The sequence below is a fragment of the Lepidochelys kempii genome, chromosome 8 (assembly GCF_965140285.1).
Source record: "Lepidochelys kempii isolate rLepKem1 chromosome 8, rLepKem1.hap1, whole genome shotgun sequence".
NCBI lineage: Eukaryota > Metazoa > Chordata > Testudines > Cheloniidae > Lepidochelys > Lepidochelys kempii.
Genome location: NC_136387.1, coordinates 5,076,304 through 5,093,349, shown reverse-complemented (window position 1 = coordinate 5,093,349; position 17,046 = coordinate 5,076,304). Strand labels below are relative to the sequence as shown.

The following is a 17,046-nucleotide window of genomic DNA, read 5'->3' as shown; positions in this document are numbered from 1 at the left end:
TGGAACAGTGACATCAGAACAAAAATAGTGTTCAGTCAGTTAGTGCAGAAACTTCCTTTTAATCATGAGCTTATAAAGTCTACATCATTGAAACAGTAGCACATCTCAGAGAATTTACATCCACCAAGGAGCCTGTCTCTCTCTGGCTAACTGTGGGGGATAAAACACCCCAATACCAATATAAGACCTGGTAAATATGGGGCTCAAAACCACAGCCAGAGGCTGGGACAGGGAGCTCAAGAGAAAACAATGCATACTTTAAGCATCAATGCACTTTCCTTGATAGCATCTGTGGCAACTGTCGCCCCAGGTTGAGAATGGAGCTCTGGCCTCCCTCCTATATACATATATAAAAACACTGCTCAGCCATAGGGCAGGGGAGAAGGAAAGTAAGAGTGGGGCCACAACTGCATTAGCAGCCCAGAGCAATTCTGCCAGATTAGTTATTGCCAGTTCATGATACATGAAACAGCACTGGCATTTAACTCAGCTTCTGGCCACAGAAAAAATGACTCACAGGTATTCAGACATTATGGTGATGAGCACAGTATAAGAACCGATACAGAATAGAACAGCTCTGTGAAAGAAAAGAGCATAGAGTATGTGTGTTGGGGTGGGGTGGGGGGGTTGTTCTTTCCTCCCCATCCCTTTGATCCTCCCCCACACCTCTCCCCACATATGATGTACAATTCTCAGAGCAATGCCTGAACACTTATTCCATGTATGGTTTTATTAATAGAAAAGTCAATCCATCCACAGACTTGATCATTCAACCAAAACTGAAGCAAGGATTTTTCCAGCTATACAAAATAGGAGAAGCTATTAGCCAAAAGGTGTTTCTATAGTAAAAACCAACTCTCTCTGCTTGGCAACAAGCTGTATCAATGGAGCAGAGCACAGGGAAGCATGGAACCCAAGAGTAGAGATTTGCAAGACCTGCTAAAACCTGGAGACAGCTAAGGCTGGGACTAGAGATTCATCATTACTGATGAGCCAGTACTGAGGAACGCAGGTATGACAGTCTACTCTCATTAGCTGCTGGGACTCCCTTTTTATTCCATTTTAAGCCACCTCTTTCTTTCCCTGTCGGTGCAGCAGAGGCTGTTCCCTTCCAGTGAAGAAGCTCAAAAGGTACAGAGTGCAAAAAGTAACAAAATAAAGAAGTTTTAAAGCACAAAGGAAAAGATGCCCTGTGTGGAACAGCAGCTTGTGGAGCAGATGAGGCGTCCCAGTGCCATTGTCAAGCTGTTTCCTCTCGGACGTATTCTAATCGCCTCCTACTGGGACAGGAAGTAGTACACTGCACCATTTTTATACAGTAGCCTAAGAAACTCCTTCAGTGGTACGTGACAAACGTCTGTACACACAGACCGCGACTGATGGGTCACGTTGTACTGAAAGGTAATGAGAAATTCTCCGCTCTGTTACTTGAACATCCCTTCTGGTTGCTTTTCATTTATTGTTACAGGGCCACGCACCCTGTTGTTCTGAACAAATCAGCCCTGTTACAGCTTTCTTCTCACTAATGGGGCCACCTGTAACCCTGTGTGCAACCCTTGTCTTCTTGAAGCAAACATCTTGCAGGAAAGAGAAACACAGTCTTTGTCAAAATCCCCAAGCCCCATCCAAGAACTCAGTATGTACGTAAGAGACCAGCACCCTTCAGCAAGCTGCCGCTTTCGTATATACAGAGCATCAGGGACCTTAGATTCTGTTCTTTCAAAGCTGAAGTCATTCCTGAGACCCTGAACCTTGCCGTATCTTGTACCCAGCACACACTTAGCAGGAACAGAAGTATGTGCCTCGGAATTCAAACTCAGCTGGAGAGTTTGGTTAAATTCTCATTAACCAGTTACCCTAGTCTTTCCTCTAGAGTGATTTAGCTTCAGTCTTCCTCAAAATAGTCGTTCCTGAAAGAGCTTGTTAACATACTCAGCTATGGGAGCGCAGAGAGAAGAGTAATAAACAGTCAGCCAAAACTAAGGACTGGTCTACCCTGGGAATTTACATCGGCACAGCTACGTCTCTCAGGGGTGTGAAAAATCCACACCCCTGAGAGATACAGCTACGTCGACAGAAGAATTCTTCATCAACCTGGCTACTGCGTCTTGGGGAGGTGGATTACCTACACTGATGGGAGAACTCCTTCAGTCAGCATAGGTAGTGTCTACACTCAAGTACTACAGAGGCACAGCTGCGCTGCTGTAGTGGTTTAAGTGTAGACTTACCCAAAGAAACAACCTGCACTTTTAACTTGCCAGATTGCCCAGATGCCTAGACTATGCTAACTGCATCCCTCATGTCTCTTGACAAATTGTACAGCTAAGACCTGGCCAGTCAGCATTTTGTCATCACCACTCTGGTACCAGTGATTAAAGCTTCGTTTATTTTCTGTCCCTACCCCATTCCCAGGCAAGGGAATGATCAAGTGGGCAGATGTGGTTTCTGCTTGACTAGCAGGATTCATTCATTGCTGGGATAATTCAGTTTGAGTCTGGATAAGAGAGATCTGTAGCACAGGCAGGAGTAGCTGGAAGGCATCTTGGATATACGAAGCACTGTTTGAAGCCTACAAAACAAAACAAACTACATTAGAGACATTCATGCTACCAGTCTTCATTACTGCTTGATATGTGTGTACTATATGGTCACTGATTATTAATATACCTAAGCAATATCAGGCTACTACTTTCAGATGCAGCCATTTCTTTTCAGTTAAGTCTACTTTTTAAACTCCAGTTTATCCCACTGGGCAAAAGGTGGCCAACTGACTCTCAAGAATTGCCATACCATTTCAGAGCTGATGCCCCTAGAATACTCAGTACCAGCTGCTCCAGGGGAAGGCATAAGAAACTCTGCTGTAGAAAGGAAGCACACACCAACAGGGAACATTTCTTCCTAACCCCCTCAGTTAGAAGTTACCCACTTTGGGAATCCCTTTAGTTGGGAAGCATATGGATTGTCACACACTGAATGATGTGACTTGTCCAAGGTCTGAACACAGCCGTTTCTAGCCCGTTGCTGTAATTGCTGGAGCTGCGGTAAAGTCTAGCATTTTGAGCCACAGGGGTTCACAAAACATTTCAGGTTGGAAGCTCACACGCAAAGCTATCTATCATCGACTGAAACAAAGTTTCATGCCAAATTACACAAGTCATCCATGGTCCAGTTGGAAGCTTTACAGGCGTTCAACAGACTTGGGCTGAGTTTCTAACAGAAAACAGGATGACTTTTCTATTGGCAGGCCTGCACAGCTCTAGCAATTCCTAGAGCCCCACAGCCTCCTGGACTGTGAATATCAGCTGTGCACTCAGGCGATACCCCTGAACCCGTGAACAGCTTCAGATCCTGAGGGAAAAGCGAGCTGCAAAAACAGAAACCAGCAATTTCTGCTAATAATAAATCCTTTGCTTTCAAGCAACAGAACCCCTACTCAGGTACTCCAGGCAAATGGGGATAGCTATTCAGAACTAAACTTTCAGTGGGGAAGTTTGAAATTTCTAATGCAACATTTCACACCACATGTGACTATCTGAAAGCTGTAACCCTTCCCCATCCACACAAATGGACATGGATTTTTCATCACATCAATTTAGAACAAGTTCTCTCTAGAAAAATTAAAATAGTATGAGCCCTCTGAAAAGTTTGAGCTCAGTCTCATTAATAGGCCAGGATTAAACATATAAGGACTGTCTCTAATATTTTAGCACGTTTGTTTGTTTGTTGGTAGCTTGCAAATATTCCAATTCTATCTTGCTTCTATTTGAGAAATGGTTACTGCTTATTTAACTGCAAGAAAGATGCATGTTGAAAAAAATCCACAAGAATCCAGTTTTCTTGGCAAGACTACTACTGAAAATCTTATTAAATTACTATGTTTAGAAAGACAAGCTAATTTGTTTTGTCTAAATCTGTAGAATCTCTTATGTTTACTGGCTGAAATTTGGGAGTTGTTTGAAGGAGAATTGCCAATTAGCTGACAGGAAAGGCAGACATTTTACAAAATGACATTCCCTTCTGCCGCATCTTCTCTACACTGTTCTGAAGGGATCATGTTTATACTTTACCAAATACATTGCACATCTGGCACAGATTATAGTAGCAATGCTCCCTCGGATATCTATTAAGACTTGTAAATTACCAGTTGGGGAAGCAGTCTTAAGCCATGGTTTAGAAAACTGGACATGAATAGGGATAATGAAGTGGGGATTGACTAGTCTGTCCACATTCCCACATTAGTAGCTGTAAGTGTATCATAACTGACCTCCAAAAACACTCCAGTGATTAATGGGTTAAGCACATCTGCCTTCTCTTTGACCTGGAAAGATTAGAGACAGATCATAGTACTTGACAATCTGATTGCATTTCCTTTCAGCAAAACACAGGGCCAGATCCTCACCTACTTTAGAAATCGGCATAGCCCTTTCACCGTCAGTGAAGCTGCACTGATTTACACCAGCTGAGGATGTGGACATAATATGAAAATATAGACTTGCACAAGTCCCAGCATATACCGAAAGCATTCTATATACAATAATGTGCACTGAACTTCCAGATGAACTGGGGAGAATTAAAGCAAGCTAATGTGACATATTTCTAACAAAAGCAACTGTAGGCTGGTATGAACTAGGCTTAGAACAATGGAAAGCTCTTGTGTATGAGTTGAGCACTGTGCATATATGCAAACAGTGGGTTCCTTTCAGAGACAGCTCTCTGTCTCTGCAGAGGAGAAGATCATGGAGGTATCCCTGAGAGGTGGGCCACAAACCATAGACGCATACAACAGAATTTCCCCACCATTTCGGCTACCAATGTGTGAGTGGGGTACATAATACCCTACAACAATTACACCTTCATTATCACAGCCATTAGCTACTTAGTCTCCTCAAAGCATGGAAAGAGTTGTCTGAGCTGGATGACTTTATTTCAGTAAAGTTCACTTTGAACTCCAATCCAGGCTGAAAAGCCACTAGCTTTACAGGCTGATAATGCGAAAAATCTGAAGGTCGTAATGAATTAGGATGCAGCAAAGCTCACCGATAACACACCTGTGTATTTTAAAAATACAGAAGATGAGACAGCATGAGAAGCTGTGCAGTGGAACAAAAGGGCATGAGGGCATTTCAGGGACACTACAGTCTGTTTTGAATGCAGCAAGAGGTTGAGCGGGACCAACCAATCTCATTCCTGTTAAACAAGAAGTAGGTCTTACCCCTGCAGTTGTTAAGCACGTCGTAAACTCTTTAGATAGAGAACACAATTCTTTGCATAGCACAATAGTCATTCTGGAAAAGCAAAAAGGAAAATTATGTAGTAAAGGCACTTTAAAAAAAAATCCCCTTTACTTCGCCATTGTCATCTGTAAAACAAAATCACCCACTTCCAAATGTACATTTTTCTTTAAAAACAAAAAGATAGATATAAATGTTTAAGGGTCCAACAACAAAGCGTCTAAAGAATGAGAAGTTCTAAATAATATCTGACAAGAGAACAAAGCTGAAACTTGGAAGCAGATTTTGGAGAACAGGAATGCCTGGTCTGAAGGGAACATTACTAACTTGCTATTTTAGTTACAAGCAGGAAGTGTCGTCTTGTTTGTAAAAGAGAAATAGTTCTTTTACATGCTCACCAATTGCCTCTTAATAAAACAAGTCCCTGCTTGTCATAATCAGTATCAGGGAGATAAGTCTGCTCAGGATGATTTTAATATTAGGCATCTAATGTGCTAGCAACAGGCTAGCAAAACGATACTGAATAATCATTTTATATAAAGAGAATAGCTCTCTTTACACTATTTTAAACAGAGTATTTTGTGGGCTCCAGTATTTTTCTTTTTAAATGCCTGTCTACTAAACTAGCACATGTTTAGGGCAGAATTCACTTCTCAGAGCAGCATGAAAGCAGTCACATAATATTTTCCTTTCTCCATGTGTTCCTGTCAAGAAATTTCTGTATATACAAAAGACAGTCAAGTTCTGTTTAGTGAAGACAATACTGCCCTTAGCAATTTCTAACATAAACGCAACCAGGCGTAAACTTCTGGCTGAGAACTGTGGAGAGAACCCACACAGCAATGCCTACACCAACAGCAGGATGCAAACCTAACCAGGTACTATAGCATAATTCAAAGGACTTACTGTGAAAGGGCTTTGGCTCGGCCTGTGGCTGACACCTCTTGCTTCTGACCATGTAGGACTAATGCTGCAGTTTTGTGGAACATTTCAATGGAGTAGGCTGTCAGTTGAGCCAGACTTCTAATGGCAAATGCATGAATATCCTGCAGGAGTTACAAAGAGCTCATTCTAATAGGTTTGCTATTATTTTAAAATAAGACTTCTCTCCACTCTGTCCCCTCCCCCACTCCCATCTCTAGGAGTTAATGTAAAGATTCTAACTGTGGGTTGAAAGCCATAAGCAACCAGTTGGCACATTATCCTAGATTGACATCCCCTCCACAGTTAGATTTCATTTTCTCTCTCTCCTTTGCCCACTTACCTCTACGGATGTTTTAACGTCTCGGTCAGCATCCCCTGAATCCAGCTGTTGGTTTTCTTTGCTCGTTTTCCTCTCTTTTGGAGTTTCCATGTTGAGTCTTTCAATCCATTCATGAGCAGATTTCCTTGCCTGTGTAATAAGAGGCACAGACACATCAGCATGGCACTTAATGACTGGGATGAGATCCTCCCACACTCTGTAGAAGGTGGAAGAGAGGATCTCTTTGTAAGAAATGGTTACTACCCCTACACTGGTGGAAAGAAATGGGACAAGCAAGTCAGTTACCTGCTGAACTTTGCAGTGGGTCGAGTGAAATACAAGGGAACTGGCTACTGTGCACACGTACTTTTGGTACTTGTTTTTCTTTCTTACAAGACGTACCACGACATGTGCTGTTTTAACAGCATGACTGTGAGCAAGAGGTTTTTTTTTAGGGTTTCCAACAGACGTTAGTGCCACTCAGTGGACCACAATGGTATTGTAAGAGGGTAAGAAAAGGAGACATTCCTCTAAATGTATTAACTGGTCTGATGGAGAGGAAGTTGCCTTAAGAGGATTTCAGACACTGGGTTATGGGATCATGAAACTGATCAGCAATAACCCAGTGCATGAACTGTAAATAAGATACTTGATAATTCCAGTACTGAGAACCCTGGAGACATTTATGAACTATTCAACAACATATAAGGAACATTTGTAATTTTTTTATATATATATATTTTCTATATAGAGAGAGACAGCCCTTGCTCCTTTTCCGTAGCTTCAACGGAACGGGCCATTGTTACAGACATAATCTTCTGAAGAAGGCACACTTTTAAAGCTAGGAGATGATTTTAAAGCCAGATGTTGCGAATGGGCAACAGGGGTTGGATCACTTGATCATTACAAGTTCTGTTCGCTGGCCACTGTCAGAAGACAGAACACTAGATGGACCATTGGCCTGACCCAGTATGGCCGTTCTTATGAGACCTGGGCTCATCTTATCAAGGGCTCCAACATTTAAATGCTCCTTACCATTTTGTAATCCACAGGGGGAAGAACAGTGCTTCATAATTTTAACACCTTCACCAGGAGTTCAAGACCTGGTCTCCTGAGTTTTACCCACCAGCCATCAGAGGACACAAAGCTAACTCACTGTGGCTAATTTGTCTGGCTTGGCTGAGACGTGCAGTTCGAAGAAAAGTGCAGTTATTTCCTTTGTGAAATCTTCATCTCCTGAAGGAAACAAAGCAGGCTGGCAAGACTCGGAAGAGTAAGACAGTCTGTACTACACAAATAAGTGATAATCAGGAAATATACAGTGTATAGCCATGCAGCTTGTTTCTGTCCACATGCCTCAAGGGTTCAGCAACTGCTGACAACCAATGGCTGCATTTAATTCATCTTTAAATCACATTCAACAAAGGATTCAAACTCCTCAAACTTGTTTTTTCTTAATGCAATTTATTGGGCATTATTTGGTTTTGAGGGCCTATAGATATGTCACTAAGACTAACAAGCCTTCGGCCAAGGTAATTCTATTTTTACAGCTAGCATCCAACCACAAACAACATAAATTCTGCATTTCAGAAGACATCTGCTTGCACAGCACCTTAGAGAATTTTTAAGGCCATTTAAAGCCAATGGTTTTCCTATTATATATGCAGGGCCAGATGTTGACAAAAACAGGAAAAAACCTGTTGGATCATGTACAAAGATAAAAATTATAAATAAGGCTCTAGAGTACCTAACACTGAATGCGCCAGCCCTCTTTGCTTGGCCACTTGGGTAAAATCGAAACAAGAAAGTCGTTTATGTTCAAATTAGTGAAAGCTTCAACAACTGGATGCTCCCTGCTGTGCAGGTTGTTTCAGAGCTTTACGATGTCCCTCCAAACTATGTGGCCAACACTAGCAGAAACTTTTACCTTTCAAAAAAAGTGCCTTTTTTGAAGTCAGATAATGCTACTAATAGGTTTCCCTTAGCGCCAGGAAACGAGGCGGTTGGGAAGAAGTAAATCTCTTGGGATTTCCTACATAGCTCTCCCTTCACTCCCCCACCACAAGCCCACCCCTCATTTTCTTCTCTCTCATAAGACCCTGCATCAGAGGGACCTCCTTTCTTTTGCCCAAGGTGCACTGGATGAGCCTATCAGTTCCACTCCTGCACTGTCAATGGGTCCCTGCAGAGGAGGAGTTCTCCCTATCCTCACAAAGATTAAGGGCACTGCCTTTCAACAGTGCTCCCAACTGCTGATAGGTTGAGGATCAAGGGACCAGCTGAATAATAACCAACCCTGGGCCTTTCACACATTGCTGTGGAAGGCTAGTTGGTTTTAAATTGGAGTTTAAAAACCAGCCTCCCCGCCTGTAAACGCGAATTCCCTTACTTACCCTTCTTCTCTTCCTCTTCATCATCATAAAACTCAGCTAATGAAAATGCTTCTTTGAGCTGCTCCAACTCCATTTTTAACATGTCTAACTCTTCTCCAGAGAGGGCATTTATAACTGACTTCACCTAGTTAAGAGCAAGACAGCCATAAAAAGAGCCACAAATGCAACAGGAAAGAGAAACAAGATGGAAATGATACAGTGCAGCAGTATTAATGACATGCTGATACCAAATGCAGCTGTCCCTTTAGGACAGAGTTCTCTGCCAGGCCCCATTAAAGAGTAATTGATTCTTTACCGGGCTTCCCGATGTTTCATGTTTCAGTTGATATTTGCCAAAAATTGAATAGCTGGGATACAATTTGTGTTAACCTAGTGGGATCACCAAGATTGAAAAATATCACACTGCCCACACGTCAGGAAAGCTAGGAAGAATAGAATTGTGTGTCCAATGAAGGGATCGTGTGACCCAGTAGCCAATCAAGCGTCATGTTTATGGAATCAGGGGTTGAGGTGACACTAGAGAGCTGTACCTGCCGCTAACTACTTGAGCACAGGCGTTTGCTGCGAATGAAGAAGCATCAGCTTGTTGGCCGGAGGACAAATGACAGCCGGGGAAAATTCATATTTAAAGAAAACAAAAACCAGAGAGTGGCTCCTTTGTTACAGGCTAAACTACAACATACTGTACTTGGCTTGGTGCTTACCATTTTCCATTTCCTGTCCATGCATTCTGCTCAGCCTGAAGGTACAAGTCATCAGACTTATTTTTTATGTATATAATGTAGATGAGGCTCGTGGCACTATTATTAAGATTGCCTAACACTTCCCATAAGAAGACCCTGTTTTCAGTTGCTTAGCCACTTGGGCTGAAGTTTTCCACGCCAAGTTGTCTGCCTCAAGATGCATTTTTCTGGGAAGATTTCAGCTAGAATGGTTCAGCCATTCCAGGGGAAAATACATTCTGCTCATCTTCACTAACTTCTGGTAATTTTTTTTTCTAAATGCTCTCGCACCCCAATTCTTTGGAGCGGAGACTTGAAATTTGGCAGAGGGGAGGGGTATCCCTTGTGTCTGGAGTGTGCCTCCTGCCACCCCTGTGAAAATCCACCCCAATTTGGACAATTATAAGTCTTTATTTTCGTATTGCATTTTGCTAATGCTCACTGGAGACTTCTTAGATATTAGCAGCTCAATTCTAGCTGAAGATTACGTCTACAAATGCATGCTCTAGCCCAAAGGCTGAGCAGGACTTTCCCTGCAATTGCAGCTCTGGGCTGTGCTGGATCTGGGCATGTGTACTGAGAGGAGGAAGACTGTCTCTCCTGTGCTCTCAGAGCAACTGGGGAGACAGAATAATTTGGGACAAGGAGTCTGAAGGGTGCAAAAACTGGTACTGGCTGGGCAAGCACATCGAGTCTGTGAGCCGGGGGGGAGTGAAAGGAGGTGAGGAGATGGAGTTAATTATGTGTGATCATACAATCAGACAATATCATAATGCATACGCACAAGGGGGCCAAATTAGGTTGCACCGGCAACCTTAATTCTGGCATTTCCCAAATTTTGAGTGCTTGACATTGCAACCATAATAATGTTTTTTAAACAGGTTTTTGTGCATAAATATAACCTTTTCCCTCCTCAGCTGCACATAGGAACTAAAAAGGAAACTGCTCAAAGCCATTACCTTTGAATCACTCTCTCTGGAAAGCATCTCCAAGGCTTCCAGATGTGAAAGACCCTGAAACTCATCAAAGAGTAACCCATAATGGGCTTGCTTCTCGGTAGCCATGGTAACCTCAGTAGCTGTCCGCTGCTCTTCTTTCTCCTTTGCCTCTCGCAAGACCTGAAAAGGAAAAGCGGAGGTGTCAAATCAGCACGTAGAGAAATTGGCTAAGGGAGGCGAAGGCCCCAGTGAACAATTTTCGGAAGCGTTCACTTGATGCTAATACTGAAGGTTCCTTAAAAGGAAAACACAGGGAAGAAAAAAAAATGAGAGAGAAACTGCTGAGAGTCTCACTGTCAGGGTTGGAGAGAAACTAATACCTGTGATAGTGTGGAATTCCTGTTCATTAAGCCCTTTGTTTTCTTGAATCCAGGGTCTCCTTCAGCTATCACATCCATTGTCTTCTTCCCAATGAATTCCAAGGCATCCAAACCGCCACTAATAACACTCTTCCCCTAGAAAGCAGATTTGCAAATTGACAGAATGCATGTAAACAATACTTCTGTTTGTCTAGCTACAGTTAGTTTAAATGTATTATTAAAATATGATTTAAACCAGAAGCGATGTGGGCCAAATGCTCGTGTTTCAAGCCCAAGCTAGACACCCCGATCCCCATACAGTAAAGAGCATGAGAAACAAGGAAGAGACACTAATAGCCAATGTTTTAATGGGAGTGCTCAGCTGGAGAATACGGCCCACCATCACAGTTGCAACAGCCACCCTGAATTTATAAAATGCACACATTAAAAACGGATAAATGAACATAGTCGAGCTTCTTCTGACTGAAGGGAAGAGAGAGAAGGATTTTTTTAAAGTGTGTTATTAGACGGTTGCTGAAAACCAAAAAGAAGAAGTGGGCTTTGCATTTTGCTCTGCTGGTAGTGAGGCTTCTCTTCTAGAGTCATGGGCCAGTCACCAGGAAAGCTCTGCCTCCTGCACGCCAGAGTTTTACGCTTGAGGGTAAAGAGTCCCATTGGAACTAGCTATGGTCAGTAGGACGAGTCGCCCCCCACCCCAAGTAATTTGGGTCAATCCCACGAGTACTATGAAGAGGAGGACTGGAGTCATTCCTAGAAACGTCACTGAAGTTAGTGGAGTTACTCCAGGAATGAATCTGCCCTTGAATTTAGCCCGTTATTCTACAGCGAACCAGAAAAGACAGCAGAGCATTGGGGTGACACTCTATGCTACAGATCTGAAGGCCATAAAGAAAGGCCGGATAAATTAAAGAGTAGAATCAAGGTTTGTTGGTATGAGGCTTCAGTGCAAGGAAAAATAAGTGATGTTAGCCTATTTCCCAGGCTCCCCACCCGCCCACTCACTGTGCTTTGAACAGCTGTAGAAAGAGTGGATAAAACTCCGAAAGCTCCACTGATGGGCGAGGAACTGCTGTTACCAACTCCGCCTGTAATGCTTGCTTCAGCTCTCTGCCTTCCTGCATCGGAGAGGGGGGAAAAGGTGTTATTTTTCAAAACTTGCAAACAACAAAAAAGTTAAGATTGTAAATAGATATTGTCTGTTTCAGGCGGGCAAATGCACAAATCTCAGACAGAAGAGTGGGCCACAGCACGTGAGACAGAAAGAGTTAAGATCACTCTGCTATAACTCAGACTCTGCAGAGCTAACAGAAATAAGCACTGAAACATTATTGTAGTAAACAGATGTCAATCTCAGTACACACTGAGCAGACCTGTTGAGTGTAAGATGGTGCTATTTTTAGACCACACTTGGAGAAATTCAAAAATTACATTTTTTATTTTTAATAATAAAAACTGACCTCCTGTAACAACTTTGGCCTCTGATGAGATTTCACTAGGGCTGGGGATCCCAAAGGACGTCTCTGCTTTTTCGATGACATTCGAAATACCTTGTCCTAGAGAAGGCAATGCTGTTACTTCAACTCTAAAACAGAACTGCATTCACTTTAGACACTAAGAAAGCAGTGATTGAATCAGAAATAAGATTAACCACCAGGGACTGTCCACTGGAGATACAGATATATATATATATAAGCACTAACCACACAGTCAATACTAAAAGCAGTTGCAGTCTGGCTTGCTTACTGACCAGCATAAAGAATTCATCTGACATTGCAGCTTTATGCTGTATCCCACTGATGGGAAAGTCTCAGAAATTTGTCACGTCTTTTAATACCTCAGCTGGCCATTGTTTGTGCCAGCTCCTTAAAAGCCTGAAAGATATTCTGCTGTCCATTTCTCCCTACCTCTTGTTTTGCTTTTTGATTTTTTCCCCTGTATTTTGAACAGAGTGCTTGATTTTTGCCAACTCTTGCTTCTGAATTTGAAGCAAGCAAGACAGCATAAGCTGGAGACATTCGTGAAAACTGAAGCCTGATTTTAGACTGCAAAAAACAGTTAATATAAGAACGGCCATATTGGGTCAGACCAAAGGTCCATCTAGCCCAGTATCCTGTCTTCCGACAGTGGCCAATGCCAGGTGCCCTAGAGGGAATGAGCAGAACAGGTAATCATCAACTGATCCAATTATATCGAATTAGCAAAATGCCAGCAGCTCTTACCTACTGTAGCTACTGTGGCAGAGGCAGTGGAGAGAAGTGACTTTCCCCAGCTCCCCCAGTATCCCCATCCTGTCTGAGATGCATCAGTGGAATCAGAGACCTTTATTTAGAGAAATAGAGATGAAAGACAGCAAAGTGACTCACTGATCTCTGAACTGTATCTTTGAGAACCTCTTTTTTAACAGTAGTAACAACACTGAACTTCAGCCAACATGAACACATATTACATATCAATCTGTGACCTCCTTGATCTTCAATAAGTATCATACAATTACTCAGTTAGGGCTAAATTCACCCTCCTGCAACAAGGCCAGAATAAGTGAACAGGGCAATTGCTACACTGTATCAGACTCGTGGTCCATCTTCTCCAGCATCCTGTCTCAGACAGTGGCCAGAACCAGATGCTTCGGAAGAACATGCAAATGTGGGGTACTCTTTCCCCTTTCCAATGAAGATCTCTTCCTAAACCCTAAATGGAGTTTAGGTGGGGCATTATTTCGGAGTTGGGAGGGAAGGAATTTGGACGCTACTGTACTAGCGATAAAAACGGAGGAAGAAAAAGGGAGAGCAGAAATGAATAGCAGAAGCATTAATGTTGGTACCCTGTAACCTTCCTCTTCTGCATGCAACCCTCTCTCAGGAACGATGTGCAATATCAAAGTTTAATGGTGAGCTATCCGATCTGTATTTGTCCACGAAGTAACTTTTCTACTTTAAGAAAAAAGAAATGGGGTTGCAAAATGTGAGAAGGTTGGGGTATGGAAGCAGGAAGGAAGGTAGGAAAGAGGAAGATCTGTTTGTTTTTTTTGTTTAAAGGTTCACAGTTCATTCCCCCCCATCCTGTCCCTTTCTAGTACAGTCAGTGTTCTAATGTCATTTGTTCCACCCTTATCTAACCCCCCATGAGAAGAAGCCAGTTCCTAGCTATCCTATCTGTGCAGTTCTAATATAAAGCCATGACTTTCTGCCACTCATGGGGAGAAGTCAGAGACCCAATTGCCAGGTTTGATGCAAAACCCATTCAAACCAATGACATTTATAATAATTCATTTTCAGGATTTCTCAGTGCAAAACTCTATTCTGCCACAACTCTACATGAAAGGGCTTCATCATTGTTTCCAACACAACCAGAATTCTGCTGTGTTCAAAGTTTGTGCAATTTACCAATCTGCATGTTCAAAGAGTCAGCACAGAAACATACTTTCAGGGCTTGATCCACTGGCTCTTCTGCAGCAATAGGCTTGCTGGAGGGTTTGGAGGGTTTGCTGGAGGCTTCGGGTCTTTTCCGAGTCAGAGCCACAGGTTCAGGTTCATCCTGTTCCCTACCACTGCTCTTAACAGACCCAGCTTCCTCCACTGTCTGTCCATTCTCATCCTTCTGGGAGGCACCTACTTTCAGGCTTTCACTGCCATCTTTTTCAGACATTACTAGAACATCTCCTAGAAAATAAAGTGATTCCAAGAATAACACCAACCCACTAGGATATTTTTGACATTCCTTTAAAATACTACACTGCTCTCTTGAATAGCTAAGTGAGAAGACACTGTTATTCTCTTCCTCTCCCCATATATAGGCTCCCACTCGCCTTCTATATGTCAATTAATTTTTTGAGAAACAAGGTGGGTGAGGTAATATCTTTTATTGGACTAGCTTCTGTTGGTGAAAGGGACAAGCTTTCAAGCTCTTCCTCAGGTCTGGGGAAGGAAGCAGAATGCTCTCTCAGTCAGTTTGAGTTACGCATGATTGACAGGAAACAGTGTGACAGGACTTTAAACTTCCAAATACGAGAGATCACGCTATCTAAGAGCCATACCCTCCCAGCAGGAAAGGAACTGAGCAATATCTGTAAGTGCTGCACTACAAGTCCAAAGGGTGTGCAGATCATTTAATCTACGGCTTGTCTCGCTAACCCAGATGGCTTTGGTGGACTGTTTTTGAAAAGCGTTTGCCAAATATGAAAGAATAGCACAATTAGAACTTGGGCAGTTGAGTAAGTTGCAGCACGTTTATTTGAGCGTTGTGCATTTATAGCAGAGCTTTTTTAAAGCGTACAAACAATTTGGAAATTCATCGTCACTGGCAACTTGCATCTGAAGTCGCAAGCTGCCATACAAATCCAATTGCTGGATAAGGACCTATAAACCACCACTTGTAAACGAGATTTTTCCCCATCATTGATGGGCCAAACAGTCATAACTTCATTAACTCCAAGTCAGTTAATAATTAAAAGTTAGATGTTAATGCAACACCAGACATTGTAATGAAGCTCGTTATATGTGCAAAAAGATGCCAGCTTATGGCTGCTATGGGAATCAGACTTTAAACAGCCCGACTTTGGTGTACTAAAATATCTCTGGTAAATCAAAACAGTACCATTCCATTTTACATTTATTTATAAGTCCCAGAAAGTCCGCTGGTGATGCAATCAGATCAGCTTATTACATTGTAATGCACTGGTCACCTTTCTCTTAGTAAAAAAGATGAGACAAATCACTATTCTGTCAATTTAAGATGACATTTCCAAAATCCTAGGTGCATGACCCCATTTCCCGCTCTGTCTCATCATTCCCCACCTACATATCCCAGAGACATTTCTACACTCCTGGTATTTTACAAACACACATGCAGCCTCAAGCCCTTGCCCATGGGATTTAGACACACGTTCTCCATCACACACGGGATGTAAAAAGCTTGACAAGTGCAATACCGTTCCAGCTCCCTCCCAAGGTTCAACATTCATGCTCCCAGTTACTCACCCACCCAGATGAAAGCGCACGACCCCAAATTGACTAGAACACGGTCTAGTTTGAGAGATCATGTTCACTGTTAGATATCTTCTCAAACATGGCCTCCTGCCCGCGGCCCTCCCTAACACACCCCACCCTGGCCCCCTAACCCTCCTCCGCCAGATCCCCCCTAGCATCTCTACCCTGACCCCCTCTTCCAGGGTCTCCCCCAGCACTCCTCACCCCTACTCCCCAGGATCCCCCCTAGCACCCCCTCCCTCTGTCTCCCCTCCAGGGTCTCCCCTAGCACTCCCCACCCCTGCCCCCCAGGATCCCCCCTAGCACCCCCTCCCTCTGTCTCCCCTCCAGGGTCTCCCCTAGCACTCCCCACCCCTGCCCCCCAGGATCCCCCCCCTAGCACCCCACTCCCCCAGGGTCTCCCCCAGCACCCCCCACCCCTGCCCCCCAGGATCCCCCCAGCACCCCTCTCCCTCTGTCCTCCCCCCCCTCTGTCCTCCCCCCCAGGATCCCCCCCAGCACCCCCCACCCCTGCCCCTCAGGATCCCCCCCAGCACCCCTCTCCCTCTGTCCCCCCTCCAGGGTCTCCCCTAGAACTCCCCACCCCTGCCCCCCAGGATCCCCCCAGCACCCCTCTCCCTCTGTCCTCCCCCCCAGGATCCCCCCCAGCACCCCCCACCCCTGCCCCCCAGGATCCCCCCAGCACCCCTCACCCCTGCCCCCCAGGATCCCCCCAGCACCCCCCACCCCTGCCCCCCAGGATCCCCCCAGCACCCCTCTCCCTCTGTCCTCTCCCCCAGGATCCCCCCCAGCACTCCCCACTCCTGCCCCCCAGGATCCCCCCCCAGCACTCCTCTCCCTCTGTCCCCCCCAGGATCCCCCCCAGCACTCCCCACCCCTGCCCCCCAGGATCCCCCCCCAGCACCCCTCTCCCTCTGTCCCCCCTCCAGGGTCTCCCCTAGAACTCCCCACCCCTGCCCCCTGGTACCCCTCACCTGCAGGGCAGGCCCCGGCCCGGCCGCCTCCGCCTCCGCCGGTGACAGTTGCCGCCACGTCTCAGCCGTGCCCCCTCACGCCCTCCGCGGACACGCACCGCTGGAGGACCAGCGCCATAGAGACTGCGGGACAAACAGGAGCGCCCCCGCGCTGACCCCGGAAGGGCACGTTGACCCGGA

At 44.4% G+C, this 17,046-nt stretch overlaps 1 protein-coding gene across 2 annotated transcripts; it reads right to left on the bottom strand.

The window, feature by feature from the left end:
- Nucleotides 1–43: 43 nt before the first annotated feature.
- FAM114A2 (family with sequence similarity 114 member A2) lies at nt 44–17,012 on the bottom strand. 2 transcript variants are annotated; one of them, XM_073355272.1, is made up of 15 exons: nt 16,867–17,012; nt 15,884–15,928; nt 14,328–14,566; nt 13,127–13,226; nt 12,365–12,460; nt 11,910–12,022; nt 10,908–11,042; nt 10,549–10,707; nt 8,868–8,991; nt 7,631–7,710; nt 6,496–6,624; nt 6,138–6,277; nt 5,213–5,285; nt 4,265–4,318; nt 44–2,569 (listed from the first exon to the last, which is right to left on the bottom strand). In XM_073355272.1, exons 3-15 carry the CDS (start codon nt 14,550–14,552, stop codon nt 2,468–2,470), a joined length of 1,530 nt encoding a protein of 509 aa, XP_073211373.1. In that variant the 5' UTR covers nt 14,553–14,566; nt 15,884–15,928; nt 16,867–17,012; the 3' UTR covers nt 44–2,467. The 2 variants fall into 2 exon arrangements, with proteins under 2 accessions (XP_073211373.1, XP_073211372.1); XM_073355271.1 differs by lacking the exon at nt 15,884–15,928.
- Nucleotides 17,013–17,046: the final 34 nt, after the last annotated feature.